The sequence below is a fragment of the Pelophylax lessonae genome (assembly GCF_965119305.1).
Source record: "Pelophylax lessonae genome assembly, chromosome: 1".
In the NCBI taxonomy this organism is placed as follows: Eukaryota; Metazoa; Chordata; class Amphibia; order Anura; family Ranidae; genus Pelophylax; species Pelophylax lessonae.
Genome location: NC_138768.1, coordinates 101,679,715 through 101,701,234, shown reverse-complemented (window position 1 = coordinate 101,701,234; position 21,520 = coordinate 101,679,715). Strand labels below are relative to the sequence as shown.

At 43.6% G+C, this 21,520-nt stretch overlaps 1 protein-coding gene across 1 annotated transcript in view; it reads right to left on the bottom strand.

Moving 5' to 3' along the window:
* The window catches only part of LOC309543547 (uncharacterized protein), a gene marked incomplete at its 3' end in the record, with an annotated part of 142,719 nt that overhangs the window by 70,035 nt on the left and 51,164 nt on the right, over nt 1-21,520 (bottom strand). The window contains exon 5 of the mRNA XM_082242968.1: nt 15,514-15,691. Coding sequence (XP_082099094.1) covers nt 15,514-15,691 — 178 coding nt within the window. The remainder of the gene's footprint in view (nt 1-15,513; nt 15,692-21,520) is intronic.

Below are 21,520 nucleotides of genomic sequence, written 5' to 3'. Positions count from 1 at the left end.
GTAGGTCAGTGTATGGGGCAGTGTAGGAATCAGGTAGGTTAGTGTAGGGGTCATGTAGGTTAGTGTATGGGTCAGGTAGGTCAGTGTATGGGGCAGGTAGGTTAGTGTATGGGTCAGGTAGGTTAGTGTAGGGGTCAGGTAGGTTAGTGTAGGGGTCAGGTAGGTTAGTGTATGGGTCAGGTAGGTTAGTGTACAGTATGGGTTAGTGTAGGGGTCAGGTAGGTTAGTGTAGGGGTCAGGTAGGTTAGTGTAGGGGTCAGGTAGGTTAGTGTAGGGGTCAGGTAGGTCAGTGTATGGGGCAGTGTAGGGGTCAGGTAGGTCAGTGTATGGGGCAGTGTAGGGGTCAGGTAGGTTAGTGTATGGGTCAGGTAGGTTAGTGTAGGGGTCAGGTAGGTTAGTGTATGGGTCAGGTAGGTTAGTGTACAGTATGGGTTAGTGTAGGGGTCAGGTAGGTTAGTGTAGGGGTCAGGTAGGTTAGTGTAGGGGTCAGGTAGGTTAGTGTAGGGGTCAGGTAGGTCAGTGTATGGGGCAGTGTAGGGGTCAGGTAGGTTAGTGTATGGGGCAGGTAGGTCAGTGTATGGGGCAGTGTAGGGGTCAGGTAGGTTAGTGTATGGGTCAGGTAGGTTAGTGTAGGGGTCAGGTAGGTTAGTGTAGGGGTCAGGTAGGTTAGTGTATGGGTCAGGTAGGTTAGTGTACAGTATGGGTTAGTGTAGGGGTCAGGTAGGTTAGTGTAGGGGTCAGGTAGGTTAGTGTATGGGGCAGGTAGGTCAGTGTATGGGTCAGGTAGGTCAGTGTATGGGGCAGGTAGGTCAGTGTATGGGGCAGTGTATGGGTCAGGTAGGTTAGTGTATGGGTCAGGTAGGTTAGTGTAGGGGTCAGGTAGGTTAGTGTATGGGTCAGGTAGGTTAGTGTAGGGGTCAGGTAGGTTAGTGTAGGTGCCAGGTAGGTTAGTGTAGGGGTCAGGTAGGTTAGTGTAGTGGTCATTTTAGGCATCAGGTAGGTTGGTGTAGGGGTCAAGTAGGTCAGTGTAGGTAGGTCAGTGTAGGGGGTCAGGTAGGTTAGTGTAGGAGTCAGTGTAGGTAAGTCAGCGTAGATACGTTAGTGTAGGGGGCAGGTAGGTTAGTGTATGGGTCAGTGTAGGGGTCAGGTAGGTTAGTTTAGGGGTCAGATAGGTTAGTTTAGGGGTCAGGTAGGTTAGTGTAGGGGTCAGGTAGGTTAGTTTAGGGGTCAGGTAGGTTAGTGTAGTGGTCATTTTAGGCATCAGGTAGGTTGGTGTAGGGGTCAGGTAGGTCAGTGTAGGGGGTCAGGTAGGTTAGTGTAGGAGTCAGTGTAGGTAAGTCAGCGTAGATACGTTAGTGTAGGGGTCAGGTAGGTTAGTGTAGGGGTCAGTGTAGGTAGGTCAGTGTATGGGTCAGGTAGGTCAGCGCAGGGGTCAGGAATGTCAGTGTAGGAGTCAAGTAGGTCAGAACTACTATACTACTGGAAGGGAGTGCTAATCCCCGGGTTAGGGGGCGCAAATGACTTACCTTGCCCCGGGAGCTGACAACCCACGCTACGCCACTGGTCCCAGTAGTCTTCTTCTTTTTCAGAATGGGCCCTGGCAAATTCTAGGTGGGCTTTTTTGTTCATGGGAGAGGATTCCCTTTGTGGACAACACCCATGCATGCCATTCCTCTGCAGTGTACGTCGTATTGTGTCATGAGAAGCAATCACCCCAGTTTGGCTTTCTACTTCTTTAGCTAACTGCAGTGAACTTGCATGGCGATTGTCTTCAACCCTTCTCATCCGCAGACTCTCCCTGTTGAGGTGTTAACCTCCATGGATGGCCTGGATGTCTCTGTGGTTACAGTTCCATCTTTGTTACATTCTTGTATTACTTTTGCTAAAGTATTCTGACTGATAAGTAAAACTTTGCTGATCTTCTTGTAGCCTTCACCTTTTTTGTGTAAAAAAATTATTTTCTTTCTCAGGCCTTGTGACATTTCTCTTCCATGTGGTGCCATGCTGAAAGCATGAAATGGGAAGGAGTTTTCTTTGTTAAGTAACGTCCTTTTATAAGAACTATCTGCTGGACACCTGTTTAAGGAATAATTAGACTCACCTCTAGTTGAATTCTTGTTATTTAGGATTTTATTTTCTAAAATGTAGCTTTGCTCCTAAGACTTTAACTGGGGTGTATTCATTTTTGCAACATGGTCTTAAATTAATTTGTTGGGAAAAATACTTTTTTGTGTGCAAATTAACAAATCATGGTTGCAATCAATGGCCGGCATTTGTGGGAGTATTTTGTAGTATAGTGTCCCATAGAAAATGTTGATTCTAAAAGGAAAGTAAAGGTTTTCTGACAAATATGTTGGGGTGTATTCAACCATGCTGACCACTGTATGTATTGTTGGGAGGACTCTGTGTTTTTATTATTATTACTAATATTTCAGCTCTGTGTGCGGAGACAGAGCTGTCAGGTCCCCGCTGTCCTCTATGGTGGAATCAGATGAGAACGGACCACCTGTCCATTCTCATCTGATCCGATCCGCCAGACGGATGGAAAATAGGGTTTCTATCCTGATTTGACGGACAGGATCGGATCGGATATTAGCGGACATGTCTCTGCTGACATCCTCTGCCCCATAGAGATGCATGGGGCATCTGTTCAGATCCGCCTGAAAAACTGACAGGCGGATCTGAACAGTCCGCATGTGTGAAAGGGGCCTAAGGGGCTAAAGTTGGCACTCAATGTTACATTTTCTAGATTTTTTTTTTTAGCCAAGTACTGTTGTCATGATAAAAAAAAACATTCATAATCTGTTGTGCTTTATTCCCCCTGTACAGTATATTTATTTCAGTTTATGTATGTCTTTTTTATCACTACAGTAGTGTGACTTAGGTTGTGATGTACAGTATGTGGATAGGTGAAGCTAAAGGCACAACATTTTATGCCTTTTGATTCGTAAATCTGTCCCTGCCTCATCCGATAACCTCTGTGTGCTCCACCCTATGCTACTTATGTCGTCCATCCTTCTAACACACAGTGGCAATGGGTCAATTGCCCCCCCCCCAAAAAATATTACCCACTCCAGTCCAGACCAGTCTCCCAGTGTCTGAGTCCCAGGCCAGCAGCAGCGACGGAGCCGAGGGCCTCTACACTGTTGTTGTAGTACTGCCACCGCGCCGCTGGCCTATACTGCAGTGCACTGGTTGCTATCGCCGCCTGGCATCTAGCAGCCAGTGACGTCAATTGAGGAGGAGGAGAGCGAGGCCCCAGCCTTTACAGCAGAGCCTTCACCCTCCTCTGCCGCGCGCCTAGTGGAGTGTTGACTCCACCCACCTCCTCCCTCCAGGAACTCCAGGCCAGCACAGTGAATCTGAGTGTCAGCCTATAAAAGTGAGTACAATTGAATCTGGAGGCTCATATTTCATGTTGGAGGAGGAGCAGTTCTGAGGACTCTGATGTGAGGGGGGAGCTCTGTGGGGACCCTGATGTGAGGGGGGCTCTCTGGGGACCCTGATGTGAGGGGGGCTCTCTGGGGACCCTGATGTTAGGGGGAGCTCTCTGGGGATCCTGATATAAGGAGGGGGCTCTCTAGGGGCCCTGATGTAAGGAGAGGGCTCTCTGGGGACCCTGATGTAAGGAGGGGGGCTCTCTGGGGACCCTGATGTAAGGAGGGGGCTCTCTGGGGACCTTGATGTGAAGGGGGCTCTCTGGGGACCCTGATGTGTGGGGGGGCGCTCTCTGGGGACCCTGATGTAAGGAAGGGACCCTCTGGGGACCCTGATGTGAGGGGAGGGGCTCTCTGGGGACCCTGATGTAAGGAGGGGGGCTCTCTGGGGACCCTGATGTGAGGAGGGGCTCTCTGGGGACCCTGATGTAAGGGGGGGGCTCTCTGGAGACACTGATGTAAGGAGGAGGTGCTCTCTGGGGACCCTTATGTAATGAGGGGGGGCTCTGGGGACCCTTATGTAAAGGGGGATCTCTGGGGACCTAATGTAATGACGTGGGCTCTGGGGACCCTGAGTTAAGTGGGGGGCTCTCTGGGGACCCTGTTGTAAGGGGGGCTCTCTGGGGACCCTGATGTAAGGGGGACTCTTTGGGGACCCTGATGAAATGAGGGGGGCTTTAGGAACCCATATGTAAGTGAGGGGGCTCTCTGGGGACCCTGATGTAAGGAAAGGGGACTCTCTAAGGACCCTGATGTAACAAGGAGCAACTCTAGGGACCCTAATGTAAGGAGGAGGGCTCTTGGGACCCTGATGTAAGGAGGAGGGTTCTGGGGACCCTGATGTAACAAGGAGGGCTCTTGGGACGCTGATGTAAGGTGGGGGGCTCTGGGGTCCCTGATGTAAGAAGGGGGGCTCTCTAAGGACCCTGATGTAACAAGGAGCAACTCTCGGGACCCTAATGTAAGGAGGAGGGCTCTTGTGACCCTGATGTAAGGAGGAGGGTTCTGGGGACCCTGATGTAAGGAGGAGGGCTCTGGGGACCCTGATGTAATGAGGGGGGGGGGGCTCTGGGCACCCTGATGTAATGAAGGAGGCTCTGGGGACCTTGATGTAAGGGGGTGGCTCAGGGGACCCTGATGTAATAAAGAGAGGGCTCTGGGAACCCTGATGCATGGGAGGGTGGCTCAGGGAACCCTAATGTAAGGAGGGGTTGCTCAGGAGACCCTAATGTAAAGGGGGTGGCTCTGGAGACCCTGGGGTAAGGGGGCAGGGTGACTCTGGGGACCCCGATGTAAGGGGGGTTACTCTGGGGACATAAAGGGGAGGGGTCTTTGACGTAAGGGGAAGGACTCTGATAAAGAGGGGGGGTTGGGATTTATGATGTAAGGGGGGACATTCATGTAAACAAGGGGGCTTGTCCTGACTACAGCACTCTATCTGTTGTTTTGTCTGATAGACTGGCTTCTGATAAACAGTTCTGCAGTATTCGGTCAGCACATGCAGCCAGTGACTGTAATGCTGACCAGCGTATTCTGACATTCTGGGGGAATCCTGCTGTCAGAATATACAGACACAACAGGGAGGATTTCCCCATTCACATTGAATGTGTGGATGGGGAAATGTATTCAGTTTATTTTGTTCAGCTGGCTGGCTGAATGAAAAATAATGAACCATGTATGGCGAGCTTTACTCATGGCCCCTGTACTCTATACATTATGATGTTTTTATATGTTCCTTACTCCTTCTGACCCCTGCACTCTACACAGTATGTTGTACATTACATAGCCCTGTCCAAGGTGTTTAAAGTCCCAACAGTTGCAGGTTTTAATGAAGATCTTCTTTAAGGTAGGCTCAGTGACATGGGCGTCCGCAGAACTTTTTTCAGGGGGGGGGGGGGGGCTCATTTTAAGGTCACCCATGCTCTGCCCTTTTTCAACAATATCATGAAGGGGAGGGGCATAGTCATTATATGTATTTTTAAAGAGCAAATAGCAGCATTTATTTTTAAAGCATTTGTTAACCTAAAAAAAAAAAAAAAGATGGATCCTGTTAAAGCATGTTATACAGCACAGTGCTTTGCTGTGTAATTTGTCCTCTTCTATCACCTAAAATACCTGGCTGATCCTGCCTGGCTATCTCCTCCCCTCTGTAAACTGACCACGGTATACCATGGCTGCTGATCCCTGACACTGTGGTCAGTTTACGTGCTTCCATCATCCGCAGCCTTCCTGTCCTCCTCTGTCCTCTCTCCCTGTCTGTCTGCCCTTGTGTCAGTGCCCGCCTCCTCCCCTCCTGTTGCTGTAGTTTAATTTAAAGTTTCATATCCTGTATAAAATCTGTTTAATAATCCTGTGTGCCCCTGTGTATGTGTTTTATAAAAATAAGCCATTCTTTACAAGTTTTTAGAGCGCCACTTGCTGCTTACGTGACCCGCCGCCTCTATCCTCCTCTCCCCCTCCCCTCCCGACTGACATCAGTGAGGAATCCTCGGCCCTGCCCACTGCAAGCAACTGTCAGATGGGGAGAGGAGAGAGCCGACGGGTCACATGAGCGGCGCTCGGCCCTCTGAAAACTGGTAAAGAATGGCTTATTTTTTTTAAAACACAGACACACAGGGTTAGTAAACAGACCAGACAGGATGGTATAAAGTGGCTTAACAACCACTTTGTCCCTCCCGGGAGCTGCGATGTGCGCTGTATGCCCTAGCCCTTTCTCCCCCTCTCCGAGCGGGGGATCGGGTGGGCGGAGCCACCGCACATCGGCGTCACGCCTCGCGCCGTCGTACGGTGTCCTGTGACGCCTACACGCCGACAGCTGATTCCCATCTTCAGTGCCTATAAGGGAGCCGGCTGGACGGGTTGGCCTCTCCGGCCGTTCCCGCGGCTCCCCTTGCTTGCACTGTTTTACGTGACGCTGGACGTTACAGGACCGATGGTACTTGGCGGATACACTGCACACCTTCTAGGATATTTCAGCTGGTACTTTTTCTTTCTCATTTTCTCCGACCTTGGTCACTCCTTTGGGCTATCACTTAGTCCTTTTCCATTATAGTCACCCCCTTTCCTTTTTGGACCTAGTCCCCTATGGGAGTACAACATTTCACTCCCTCCTTTTCTCTATTGTTTTCACATGGCAACTTGACTCTCACTGGTACTCTGTGGTCTTATTCCACCTATTCACATATTTTCCACATTTCGGTGTCAATATCCCTTTCCTGCACCCTATTTGAACCTTTTTTCTTCATAATTTTTTCTTTATTATCTCAGTTATTCTCACACACAAACCCACTCACACCCATTCATTATTTGCAAGCTAGTCTGTACTTTTTTTATGATCACACACATATATATTTATTTATTTTTTATTTTTATTATCATACTTTCTCTCTGATATAGATACTCTACACCTAGTACTATTTCATAAATCCATTTTTTCCTTCCCTCCATAGCTTACAAGTCATACAATGGTATTAATATCTACATACCTACTATCTATTTTTGTTGTATACATTTACATATAATTTATATATAATCTACTATTACTTATTTGATTAGATACAATACCATCAACATTCAGACTACTCTTCCATTCAATGCCTTTTTGTGTGTGGTGCTTCTTGCCGATGCCACTGACCCTATGCGTCCTCAGCTCCCGGGTGAGGCACCTGGGCCCATGCCCCTACCTCCATTGCCAGCTTTTGCCAGGACCAACATGTAAGTTCTTGGAACTGTGGGGTCAACAATCCCCCTTTCCTTCCTTTATCAGCTTCCATCAATCACCAGCTTATGCAATGTTCTTATACGCATTTTTTATTATAGATATGAATCATACATCGACTCTGAAGAAGTGGCATATTAAGTCCACGAAACGCGTCAGTCAATGGATGCTATGATCAAACTCACTACGCTTTTATCTATTACTCATTTAAATCATGTACTTTTGCCATGCTGGTTTGTTCTGAAGCTGTTCTAGGAATTTACTTCTTCTTTTTTGCTAATTCAGCCATTTACCATTATGCATCATGTCACATTATGTTCATCATGTCTGTATTTTATGCTACATCATTAAATATGAATTTTCAACTGTGCAAGCCTTGTCACTGCCATGTCTCTCATTCAAAGTCCCGACCCTTTTTCTTTTAAACAACCACTTGAAAGGGGAAGTTGAGTGAGATACCCCCCCCCCCTTGCCCCTACCTGCGGACGCCTATGTTCAGTGATCAGTTTCTGTGTGAAGTAAAGCATATGTGATGGAAACGTTAAATTTATTAAAAATGATAGTTCATTCTGAGGTTTATATGTGTCTATAAAACGGTTATCTGTGGCACAGTGATTAGGAGTGTTTTGTGGTACAAGTATTGTGGTATGTGTGTGCATTGTATACAGCGAGTAGGCAAAGATTCTGTTTAATCGCCCCCCTTTAAGCCCTTTCCACTTTTAGCTGGGTACACACTTAAAGGAGAAGTACGGACAAAGCTTGTTTGGCTGTACTTCTATGGATCACAGGACTGCAGTTAGTTTTGCAATACGGTTTTGTAAGCAACAACTTATTTCTGGCAGTGCCCCTCCTGAGACTAGACTCTGGATCCGTCCCTGCTAGCACATGCCTGTCTACAAGTCAGTGTCAGTATGTCTGTCTCTGTTACTGTTAGTCAGTGTGTTCCAATCAGTATATGTTAGTCAGTACATGTCATGAATTGCAGTGTAAGTGCATTTGTAACCCTGTTTGCCTGGGAACTTTACTGTGCAGCTCTGAGTCAGTAAGTGCTGCATTGTGAAGGTGTCCTTGTATAAGCAGGTTAGTTTGTTAGTTTTCCAGGCTGTTTAGATGGGAAGGGTTTAAATCTTTCTTTGCGCTTTCCCGGGCATTTCCTGGGCTCTGCCCTGCCCCCTATGCTGTATATAAAAAGGGGGATGGCTCTGCTCAGGGGCCAGCAGTCTGCATAGACAGAGCCATGAGGACAAGTTTGAGGAAGTAGCCACACGTAAAACCTGAATTACGTTTAGGAAACCTTCCTGCGTAAAGACTCTTGCAATCAAAAAACAAACACAAGGGCACACTGGCCTCCAAAAAAGGCCTTATTGACTAAAGGGATAAAAATACTCACAAACGAGTTCTTGGTAAATGTATATCACAATACTAAGTTGCCGCCAGCGTTTCTTTACAAGGAAGTCGTTCATGAGTATTTTTATCCCTTTAGTCAATAAAGCCTTTTATGGAGGCTAATGCGCTAGGCCTGTGCGCTGTTGTGTTTGTTTTTTTGATTGCAGTGGTCCTAGACTACCCTGGTCTTGAAGGGGCTGCAAGGCTAAAGCATCCAGGAGCAGCCAAGAGTGCAGTTTCTGGTAGCCGAATACGTGTGGCCCAAGCTGGTCAAAAGGTCACTTCTCAGAGCGCAGGAGATAGGTGCATAGCGGCAAAAAAACTGTTTGTTTATGTAAAGACTCCGCCTCTCTAGGACTCTCACCTCTGGGAGGGTATGCACTGGACATCCTGGATCTAGTCAAGAATGAACTGCATTGCACTGTTGGACTGTATTTTCAAGTTGGTTAGTAAAGTCTGTGTAACTGATTCTTGCCTGGTCTAAAGTTATTCAAGGGGGTGCATGTAGGTACATGGCATACCTAGATGATTAGGGTCTGTAAAGCACATATGGGGTCAAGTGTAAGCAAGGAAAGCCACCACAAAGGCTTCACTCAGCAAAGGAGTTGGCAGGAAGAGTGTAGTGGCTACTGGTAATCATGAAATGATGTACAGGCAATAAAAGCCAGACAGCGAAGAGTGGTACCAGGCATAGGTGACAGGTCCTCCAGTAGCAAGGGAGTCAGTATTCTGGCACCCTACCTAGCGGTTGGTTCCCCAAAAGCAATCGGGACCGAACTTGCAGTACTAGGACAACATTTTGTCACTGGAAGTGAGGTGGCATAGGAAAGCTGGACTGGTGGAGCAGGGCATAGGCTCTGCAGTATCCCCCTCTAAATGCTCAATTCTGGAAGACAAGGTGTGCAGATATTTGGGGCAGTGTTTCACAGAAGGGATCTGTAGGTTACTTCACAGCTGCATGAGGTATACAGCTCACTTCTAATTCAGGGTTCTGCCTTAATGTTGCTCTCCACATGATTGTGGCCCCACCTGGGGCATTAGTGAGTACGTACAAGAGAAAGGTATCCCCACGTGCAGGGTGAGTAGGCCCCACTCAGGGCTGGGGAGGAGGAACAGCTGCAGAATTCTAGCACAGACAGCCTTCAACACTCCTGGAAGTATCAAACGTGATTGCAAATATAAGCTTTGGCTTCTGCACACCAGGGAAGTGATTAAGAAATAAAAACACACTAAATTATGAATATAGTGCATTTGCCTATTTCATATTTACCTGATGTGCAAGGTGGTGACAGGGTCTCTCTTAAAGTGGTTGTAAAGCCTAAACATTTTTTTACCTTAATACAGTACATTCCTTGTGTTACGGAACAGGGCACCCCTGAGCAGGTACCTCTGTTGACAGATGCTCCTAGTGCTTCCCGAGGGCTCCAAGCACTCCACCAGACACCATAAGCACTTCAGACTCCACTAACCGCCGCAGCTTGTTTAGGGTCTTGGCATCTCCTACCCACCCTGGACCAACGACAAGGCTCCAGGTTCCTGTGGGTGAACCTCTCTTTCCCCAGAGAGTGCAGCAGAACAAGCTCTTACACAAGCTCTTACAAGAGCTTAGTGATTCTCTAAGGGAGTATGGAAGACCATAGCAATCCCTGCAACAGATTCCCCCAATAACGAGACAAAGCTCTGAGTTGAGGGTAAAACAGGAACAACATTTATTGGAAGAACACAGCACACTTTTATACAGAATTTGGAACATCCTTCCCCCAACAACCGCTTTCCCATTGGTCAATTTCACAGTACCTGCAGTCCCCCATAAGGTCCTCTCCAGACATGCAAATGAGGGCTCGAAAATGAGTCAGTAGTGGTTGGTCAGATAGCTTGACCGGGAGGGCTGCTATGCAAATGAGGACTTGAAAATGAGTCAACAGGGATTGGTCAGATAGCTTTGACCAATGCAAGGAGACAGAAGCCCCAGGGGGCAATCAATGTAAACTATAGTCAGACACAGAACAATGGTTCCCTAACGAGCCCTCAATACACATTACTCGGAGTGTCAATACCCTCCTTAGCAGACAACAGGTGAGGTCATTAGCACACCTGACAAAAGGTGAATGGGGAGCCACCTTAGACAGTCCGTCTCCTCAGAACTTCCTGGGATGACCATATTAGGAGTGCACTTCCTGTGCCTTACAGTTTACAGGAAGAAGGTTTAGCTTCCAGGATAGAGGCAAGACTCCATTATCCACATTGTTAAAGAAACACAAAAAGACACAAAATGCATAACTCCCAGTCTACTGAACAGAACCCCCACATTCAACCCATCCCCAGATAGCCTGGATCTGAGCGCTCAACATATCCAAACAGCGCTCAGATGCCACAAACACAGTCAAATTGCCATGGGGTTTATGTTTAGCATGGGCTGATGAGAGGATCCATAGTCACATTGCAGGAGGCGAGCAACCAGGCTTCTCCAACGCCCAGTGGCGAGATTGGTCTCGTCACACCTTGCATTAAGGTAAAAAATGTTTGGGTGTCAGCACCCCCTCCCTACCCCCTTTACTTACCTGAACCCTCATTTGATCCAATGTAATGCACGTCAGCAGGTCTTCTCTCCCCTCACTTCCGGGTCCGCTCTGCCCTCTGCTCCTTCATCAAAGCCAGTGATGAGTGAGCGAGGGGCGGGACGTGTCCAACTGTCTTAGTCAATAGACACAGCAGCGAAGCTTGGGCTTCCCATGGGGACACTGGACAGAGTTGAGGGACCAGACGTGCTGGCAGGGGACCCAAAAGAGGAGGTTTGCTGCCGATCTGTGCAATTCCATGGCACAGAGCAGGTAGGTATAGACATGTTAGGTATTTTACAAACAAAAAAATGACCTTTTCAATCACTTTAAGTGAGCTGTGGCTTTTTTGGTGGCTTTTTAACATTCCTTTTATTGCTGCTCATTCCTTCAATATGTGTCTGTAAATGCGTGAAAAGTGAATTTTTTATACTTTGTACATGCAGTGCTACCAATCTGTCTTTTTTGCCTGAAATGATAAGACGGTAAGGGTAAAATTCAGGCTCTAGTAGATGTTACTTTTCCTCAGAAGGATTGAAGGTAGGATTGAATTATAGATACCAATTAATAGACTTAAAAAAACATGTTTATAATGTCGTTTTTATAATCTTTCTAGTGTAATTTTGCAATCTTATCACAATCAGTCACGATTGTTTGATAACTCTAACTGCCATATCACACGTGCCAGCTCTGGCATTCTGCTAGTTAGTCTTAAAGGGCCATAAGATATATAATTCTCATTTTATTTTCTGGCAGTGAATATAGAATTATATACAGCACAGTTAAAGTGGAACTCCAGCCATTTTTTTAAGATTTGACTTTAGAGGGAAGAGTTAGTACCTAGACTCAAAATGTATGATAGGAATGCAGACAAAATGAAATACTCTTTTAGTAGAACATTGTGAAAGGGAAATATAACATTTTAGAACTGTCATAGTGACAACTGTCAAATATAGAAACTTCCATACACTGGAAAAATTCCTTCTCAGTTTATGTTCTGGCTGCAACACATAGTCCCAGTGGGGGAACGCAGAGAGCTAAAAAAACTCAGAGAGTCCAACCATTCCCTGCTTTATGCAAAACTAAGGAAAGCATGTAATTTGAAGGTCTAATTTAAAGCATAACTAAAGGGCAAAACAATTTTTTTTAGTTTTGGTTAGAGTGGAGAGGGATTAGAACACCCATCAGCTTTCTGAGCCCCTGTTAAGGACATTCGCCCTCTCTATTTTTTCTGTTTACTGCCATCATTGAAAGTAATAGAAAATCCCAAATTTTGTGGTGTCCCCAGAAAAGTAATAGAAATCTTACAATTGGGACACTAGTTCTGGTGACCTAAGGATCCCCCCAAGGAACTTCCTTAATTTTTAGGGATTTCCTTTCACCTTTTGTTTGGCTATGAGACAGGAGGTGCAGGGAAATCTCTGCAATGGGGCACAGATGGGGAAGAAAAATTTGACAGAGTTATAACCCTCCCTTGCCCTATCCAAAGTATGAAAGTAGTTCTACTTTAAGGTATTCAAACATCAAGTTTTCTAAACAGACGTTGGGACTTTTATTTACATACATGTTAGTAGCACTTTAACAAAATGAAACGTTATTTGAGTTTAGCTGTCCTTTAATTCACAGTAAAGACAGAATTAAACAATAACACAGGATTACAGACAAACAATATAGAAATATATTTTTCATGGCACTTGCAAAATGTAATCAATTGAGGTTACAAAGCAATAACTACTATAATATGTGTCTTAGAGGTAAAATAATTGGCTAAAGCAACAAGTATTAATGCAAACTTTTAATCCCATCACTGTTGATTAAATATCTTCAATATTCTCTGCATCACTGACCCTAAACTATTTTGGAGATTAGAGTCTAATGCCTCGTACACATGGGGAGTTTTTTTCATTTAACCCAGTGGGCTAAATGAACAAAATGAAAAAAAAAAAAAAACCTGGCAGATCGCTGTACTATCACAAGTTATGTTAGTACAGCGATCTCCCCACTGAGCTATTGTGTTCTGACAGGGGGACAGCCCCCTGGTTTTCCACAATGCCCGTTCAATAAAAGCCGGTTCTTGGAACATCTTCTGTTGGACAGACTGCTGTACACACATGTCAAAAAGGTTGGCCAGTTTCTGTAGAATTGGCCGATACTGGCCAATATTTCGCTCGTGTGTACCAGGCATAACTTTACTTTTCTTTTCTTTTTTTTTTATTATTGTAACTTTTATTAAAGATTAAATAGGTAACATGGGTATAATACAGAAGGCTAATATAAACTAAGACATGTCATAGTGATTTAGAAGTTATCCTATATTCTGATACATTCAGATTCAAAGTTTGCACAGACAGGCAGGTTTAGCCTAGAAATCAGTATGCAATGGAATACAGGACTTAAACCTATCAAATATTTAGGGCAAAACATAAAAAGAGAAAAGAGTTGTTAAAAGGAACTAATGTGTAACAATGAGAAAGATTGAGTATACATATAGGTGCCCACCAATGGCTACCAACATGTATCTCACACAGCATGATAAAAGGTGACCTGCTGAGAATATATATACATAGTTAGGGTGTAATGAATTGTTGTGTATAGGTAGGGGTAGATGCAGGGGTGGTACATAACATTACTTTTTCATACTCGTCCTGGGTAAAAAAAAAAACCTCCAAAGGTATGGGGAAGATGGACACATTGTCACCTTCCTCCAATTATGCAGTGCTAGGTACCTTAGCAGCCAATCACTAGGCCTGGGCACTGTCACATGGAGGCAAGGAGAGACATTACTAAAACTTAGCATGTCTTAACACATCAGGTTAAAGTATAACAGACATGATAAAATAGTGCGATTTCTGCAGAGGCATGCCTCTCTTTTGCCATGCCCATAACAACAGAACACAGCCTCAATTCATGCAGCTTTTGAGTAAGTGGAAGAAGTGCTGACTTCTCTCTATTTTCCCAACCACAGTATGACTGTATGGGGGGCAATTGAGGGCGCAGATGTCCAAAATGAGCGTACTGGTACGCTAAGGCGCACAGAGAGGTGGCGGTATGCTCAAGAGCCATATTTGGAAGTGGCGGTACTGAGTACCAGTGCATACCGGCCCACTTAAAGCACTGCGTGGGACCACAAGTGCCAGAGACTGGGCAGTGCTGGAAGGGAAAGGAGGGTTTAAAAGCTTATGCTTTGGGGACAAAGGAACATGTGGAGAGTTGTTGGAGAGAGAGCAGTACTGCCTAGTGGTTGGTTATCAATAGGGCTTCTTTTCTTCCCCATTTTGAGTCATCTCTTGTCTCTGTCCCCTACCCACCTCTGAGCACAGTTCCTTGGTTCCACCCCCTACTTACCTCCCAGTATTGCCCCTTTTAGAGAATACAGAACCAAGTATCATTTTGTGGTGCTAAGTAATTTTAATGAAACCTGTTAATGATAACAAGAAAGGAAGTAAAATAGATCCCCTGTAGCCAGCAACAATACACCCCCAGCAACAATAGACTCCCAACAGCCAGCATCAATAGACCCTCCAGCAGTTAGCAACAGAAGACCCCTCCCTCAACAGTAGATCAATTTCAACAATAATTTTCTCCCTAGCAACAATAGATTCCCTACTAGCAACAACAGACCCCCCCCCCCCTGCAAAAATATATCCCCTCCAGCAAAAATAGATTCCCCAGCAGCTGGCATAAATAGACCCTCCAGCACAATCCAGCACCCCTCGTCATTACATACATTCAATGCTTGAGGTACCGAAAATTGCATTCCCGCTAAAGAAAAGCCCTGGTTATTACTACGTACAGCGGGACCCAAACATCAGTGGCCCTTTTGGGAGTAAGCGCTTCAAGAGTATTTTGTCAATACAGCAGATTATGTGTGTAGTCCTAAGGATATATCACACTGGAATAGCAGTTTATATCAACCAGAAAAAAATCCTACATTTGTGGTCAAGCTAGAAAAAAGTATTTACACTAACATAAGGGAGGGAGAGCACAAATAGTGGGGCAACTTTGCTCATGTTTTGATTTATTGAAGCACCATCAATGTTTTTGCTACCCAATCAGAGTCAGAGGGCGGGGTCACAATCCCCCCTGACCTTTGCATTATAGGGAGCTGTCAGATGTCTGTAAAAATGTCTGTACTAGCAACGTGGAACCACCAATTTTTTATTTATTTATTTATTTATATATTTATTAATTTATCTATTTTTACTGACTTTCACAGACTATGGTTTCTAAGCTTTATAATAATGGACGTCCTGTTATTATAAATGGCTGGCAACCCTGGGGACTCATCTGTGGAAAGTAGCAGAAAAAAAACACAGATTTTGATTAGCTTGAGTCAGCAGTTTTGTTCTAGAATTATTGAAAATGTGAGCATCTGGCTGGTATTCATGGGCAAGATGTTTACTTTCGCATTAGTTTTCTTTCCCCCAGCTATCAATTTTATTGTTCCTAATTATTTTATTAATCCACAGGACATATTTCTGGGTCAGTCGAGTTAATACATTGGAGGTCTCTGGGGTTCCACATGGCACATATCCAAAGGAATTCACTCCGCGGAAAACGTCATCACAGATTAAAGGACTTCCAGAATCGCCCTGTGTGGAATAAAGATCAAATATTAAACAATAAACTTTGAACAAAACATAATAAGGTAAAACTGGTATGTTGAGTGGGTTTGTCATGTAAATATTTCTCACTGAAGGCCATTTGTATCAGCAGGTTAAATAAAACGTGTTTTTTTTTTTTTTTTCATTAAAACTCCATTTTAGTTACTTCACATTAATCAAATTGGGTGAAATAGTGATGAAAATAAAATGATTCCTGTGAAAACTGATCTACATACTTGATTGATCAATGATTAAGAAAGCACTGAAGAAACTCAGCAATACAACCTAGACAGCATTTTCAGAAGGAGTTTCTCAATGGCTAACTCATATTTTTCTCAGCTAAGTTGAGTTCTGGGGAAAGATGTGAGATAATCACACAAGCCAGAAAATTACATTTCTGGTTACAAAACACCACCAGCTTACCATATTTTAAGGAAGCAAATTTTTTTTTTTTTTTTTTTTTTTTACAGGTTTGTAAAATGACTGTGGCTTGTAAATAAGAATGGGAAATTAGTTTATTATTCTTATTTAAAGACAAAATGATTTGTGTAGCAGTCAAATCTGCATTTTTAAAGCAAAAGATGCAATCTTCACTGGTTCATAGACACCTAACAACTCTAAAATGAGGCCCTTGTCACGTGTCATATTAATAAAAGCCGGCAGTTGGTGTTATAATTAAACTTACCACTGTTTAACCTCTGTTTTTCCTTTATTATATAATTTAAATAGCTATAGTCTTTTTATAAAGACACTAAACAGGAGAGAGACTGTTTTGGACCCATACTAGTGGGCTAAGTTGCATTCAGGAATATTGCTCACATTTAACTAAAAGAGAGAGTGCAGCCCCAGACTCAGCACTCTCTGACTTCTAGCCACAGAAACAAGTGAAGACATTTATTATGCATGGAACCCTGAACAAAAGTTCCTCCATATTATATCATTAATAAGTATTATTGCTACATTATTTCAAATTAGGAACTGAAGTGATGAGCGATGAATGTGTGGATTCTCCCCTTGGGCTCAATTAGTAAATAACATGGCTTTTTCAATCAACTTTATTTATTTTTTTATGTACTGATGGACATTGCTTAAAAATAATTTTGTTGGTCTTTGCTTTGTCGTTTGATAAATGGCCTCAAAACCCATAATTAAAGTGGTTGTAAAGTCAGGATGATAAAACACTGCCCTCCCCTCTGTTTAACCAAGACGTGCAGCACTATGTGTCCGTTTTTAAAAAAATCTACATGTAAGTACCTTATCTCATAGCAATGACATGCTGTCAGTGACATTCCTCTGCTCCATCTTCCCCATGTAAGGAATGCGGAGGGAGGGGCTGAGAAAACTCTCTGACATCAGCCGGCCAGCACAGGAAGGTCATGTGACCGCTGTGAGATAAGGCATTTACGATTAGAGTTTAAAAAAATGGACATCTAGTAGTTTAGATCCTGATAAAACAGAGGGGGTGCAAGCTACTTTCAAGTGACAGGGAAGATCAGAAAGGGGGGGGGCAAAGAGTGGGATCGCTCTCACACACAGGCATTGGAACTGACAGGCAGGGAGGGAGGGGGAGGGGGAGAAGAAGAGAGAGAGCAGAGAGGAGACAGAATGATGACAGAGGTACGTATGCTGACCACTGTATCATGGATCAGGAGCCATGATTATCATGGTCAGCAGAGACAGGGGGACACGGGAACAGGCAGGATCAGCCAGGTATATTACATTATGCAAAGAGACAAATTACACAGCACAAGCTCTGTGCTGGTTAGCCACTTCCAGGCCTCCAGCCACAGTTTTACGTTGGTACTGTGATGTTAAATACTGGTGTTATGACAGCAGATTGCTGCCATAGCCCCGGTATTTTCTTACACGTATTTTCTTACACGGTGGGCGGTCCTCTTTTGCATAAAAGTGGTCTCAGTGGGGAATTAGGAGCAAGATCACTTTTATGAGTGGCGGGAGAGGTGCCCCCCATCTGTTGTCCTAAGCAGGAAGTTGAGTGAGGGCAAGATGGTCCCCACTCGACTCTATGGCCTTGGAGGAGTGCAGCAACGTCCTAAGACGCTTCCGCCCAACTGCCTTAAAGGGCACATTTTTTTTTCTGCTTTTAAGGGTAAATGTAAGATCTGATGTTTTTTTGACCTCAGATCTCACATTAAAGAGGACCTGTCCTGCTTATTTCTATTACAAGTGATGTTTACATTCCTTGTAAAAGGAATAAAAGTGATCCGAAATGTTTTTTTTTTTTTTTTAAAGAGACAGTGTCAAAAAATAAATAAAATAAATAAAGGTAAAATAAGAAAAAAAAATTAAAGGTAAAATAAGAAATTTTTTTTTTTAAAGCGCCCTGTCTCTCCGAGCTTGTGCTCAGAAGCGAACGCATACGCAAGTTGCGCCCACGTATGTAAACAGTGTTCAAGCCACACATGTGAGGTATTGCCGTAATCATTCAAGCAAGAGCAATAATTCTCATCCTAGAACTCCTCTGTAACTTTAAATTGGTGGTAACCTGTAGAATCCTTTGGAGATTTTTAAGTACCAATGTTTGTCGCCATTCCATGAGTATGCGCAATTTTGATGCATGACATGTTGGGTATCTATTTACTTGTTGTAACATTATCTTTCACATTATAGAAAAAAATGGGCTAACTTTACTGTTTTCTTATTTTTAAATCAAAAAAGTGTATTTAAAAAAAAATGCATTTCTAAGAACGCTACTCAAATATGGTGTGAAATAAAGTATTGACACAATCTCCATTTTATTCTCTAGGGTCTCTGCTAAAAAAAAAAAAAAAAAAAAAAAAAAGGTTTGGGGGTTCTAAATAATTTTCTAGCAAAAAATACTGATTTTTAACTTGTAAACAACAAGTGTCAGATATATGCCTGGTCCTTAAGTGGTTAACATGGAACAGGATCCAAGGAACAGGATATATATATATATATATATATATATATATATATATATATATATATATATATATATTTTTTTTTTAGGGTTACAAATGCTTTAAAGTAAAGTCCAGGGAGGTAAAATGCCTTTTATTCACTGTTGCTTCATAAATATGTCCCCCCAATCACAAAAAAAATGAAGGGAAACCTGTGCTGAAATAAATTAGAAAGTTTCCATTGCTTACCCCTATTTGGAAATGTTAGTTGCCTGGCGGTCACACAAAATGTATTCTGCTACATTGCTTTGGTCAAAATAACCCAAATCCTTGTATTTTATTCAGTCTATAGGAAAGTTATGGAGCCCACAAGCTATAGTATATATCTGAAAATTGATCATTCCTGATGTACATTTCTTGAGGCCCTAAAATGCCAAGACAGTACAAATACCCCCCAAATGACCCCTTTTTTGGAAAGTAGACAGTGCAAGGTATTACATAGTTAGTGAGGTTGAAAAAAGACATCAGTCCATCCAGTTAAACCTACAGTCAGGCCCATAAATACTGGGACATCGACACAACTCTAATCTTTTTTGGCTCTATACACCACCACAATAGATTTGAAATGAAACAAACAATATGTGCTTTAACAGACTTTCAGCTTTAATTTGAGGGTATTTACATCCAAATCAGATGAACCGTGTAGGAATTACAACAGTTTGTATATGTGCCTCCCACTTTTTAAGGGACCAAAAGTAAGGGGACAGATTAACAATCATAAATCAAACTTTCACTTTTGAATACTTGGTTGCAAATCCTTTGCAGTCAATTACAGCCTGAAGTCTGGAACGCATAGACATCACCAGACGCTGGGTTTCATTCCTGGTGATGCTCTGCCAGGCCTCTACTGCAACGGTCTTCAGTTCCTGCTTGTTCTTCGGGCATTTTCCCTTCATTTTTGTCTTCACCAAGTGAAATGCATGCTCAATCGGATTCAGGTCAGGTGATTGACTTGGCCATTGCATAACATTCCACTTCTTTCCCTTACCTTTGGTTGCTTTCGCAGTATGCTTCGGGTCATTGTCCATCTGCACTGTGAAGCGCCGTCCAATGAGTTCTGGAGCATTTGGCTGAATATGAGCAGATAATATTGCCCGAAACACTTCAGAATTCATCCTGCTGCTTTTGTCAGCAGTCACATCATCAATAAATACAAGAGAACCAGTTCCATTGGCAACCATACATGCCCATGCCATGACACTACCACCACCATGCTTCACTAATGAGGTGGTATGCTTTGGATCATGAGCAGTTCCTTTCCTTCTCCATACTCTTCTCTTCTCTTAACTCTGGTACAAGTTGATATTGGTCTCATCTGTCCATAGGATATTGTTCCAGAACTGTGAAGGGTTTTTTAGACGTTGTTTGGCAAACTCTAATCTGGCCTTACTGTTTTTGAGGCTCAGCAATGGTTTACATCTTGTGGTGAACCCTCTGTACTCACTCTGGTGAAGTCTTCTCTTGATTGTTGACTTTGACACACATACATCAACCTCCTGGAGAGTGTTCTTGATCTGGCCAACTGTTGTGAAGGGTGTTTTCTTTCCCCAGGGGAAGAATTCTTCGGTCATCCACCACAGTTGTTTTCCGTGGTCTTTTCGGGGGCTTTTGGTGTTGCTGAGCTCACCAATGCGTTCTTTCTTTTTAAGGATGTTCCAAACAGTTGATTTGGCCACACCTAATGTTTTTGCTATCTCTCTGATGGGTTTGTTTTGTTTTTTTCAGCCTAATGATGGCTTGCTTCACTGATAGTGACAGCTCTTTGGATCTCATATTGAGAGTTGACAGCAACAGATACCAAATGCAAATAGCACACTTGAAATTAACACTGGACCTTTTATCTGCTCCTTGTAAATGGGATAATGAGGGAATAACACACACCAGGCCATAGAACAGCTGAGCAGCCAATTTTCCCATTACTTTTGGTCCCTTAAAAAGTGGGAGGCACATATACAAACTGTTGTAATTCCTACAAAGAAGATGGCCTCTGCCCCCACCTATAACTGGCCTTCATAGCAAAGAACACATGGAAGGGCAAAGCACATGAGACAAACAAAAATAAAAATTCCCAGTTCAATTTGCTAACCAGTTTTCTTACCAACCAAATTAACCTGTCTAACAGTTTGCGTCAAAACAGGGGTTTAGTTAGCACACATTTGCAAACACATGTGTAAGCTGCAGGGCCACTCCATGGCACCCTGTATTACCTTCAGTGCTAACTCTAGTAAATTTATGAGAGTCTTCACAGTGGAAGCACATGCAAGCTAATGGATAGATAGGGGGCAGGTGAGCCTGGAGGTGGCCCATCCCTCCTAAAGGTACTTGGGGGCATAATGGAAGCCCAGCCAATGATATTACAGCAAAGGCATCCAGTGTCCCAATATTTATGGACCTGACTGATATGTGTGTGTGTGTTTGCTGTTAACTGTACTCTGTATACCCCTTTATGTTGTGGTCTTTATGGTGCCCATCTAATAGTTTTTTGAAAATATTGATGCTCCCTGCTGATACCATTGCTTGTGGAAGAGAATTCCACATCCTTATTGCTCTGACAGTAAAGAAACCCTTACGTAGTTTAAGGTTAAACCGTTTTTCTTCTAGTTTTAGTGAGTGGCCCTGCGTCTTATTGTATTCCCTTTCTCTAAAAAATTTGTTCATTATGCTAGGGTCACCAGTACAGTATTTATACATTGATATATCCCCTCTCAAGTGTCTCTTCTTCAGAGAGAATAAGTTCAATGCTTGTAGTCTTTCCTCATAGCTGATGTTCTCCATTCCATTAATTATTTTTGTTGCCTTTCTCTGGACTCTCTCCAGTTCCAGCCATCCTTTCTGAGTACCGGTGCCCAAAACTGGACAGCATACCGCAGATATT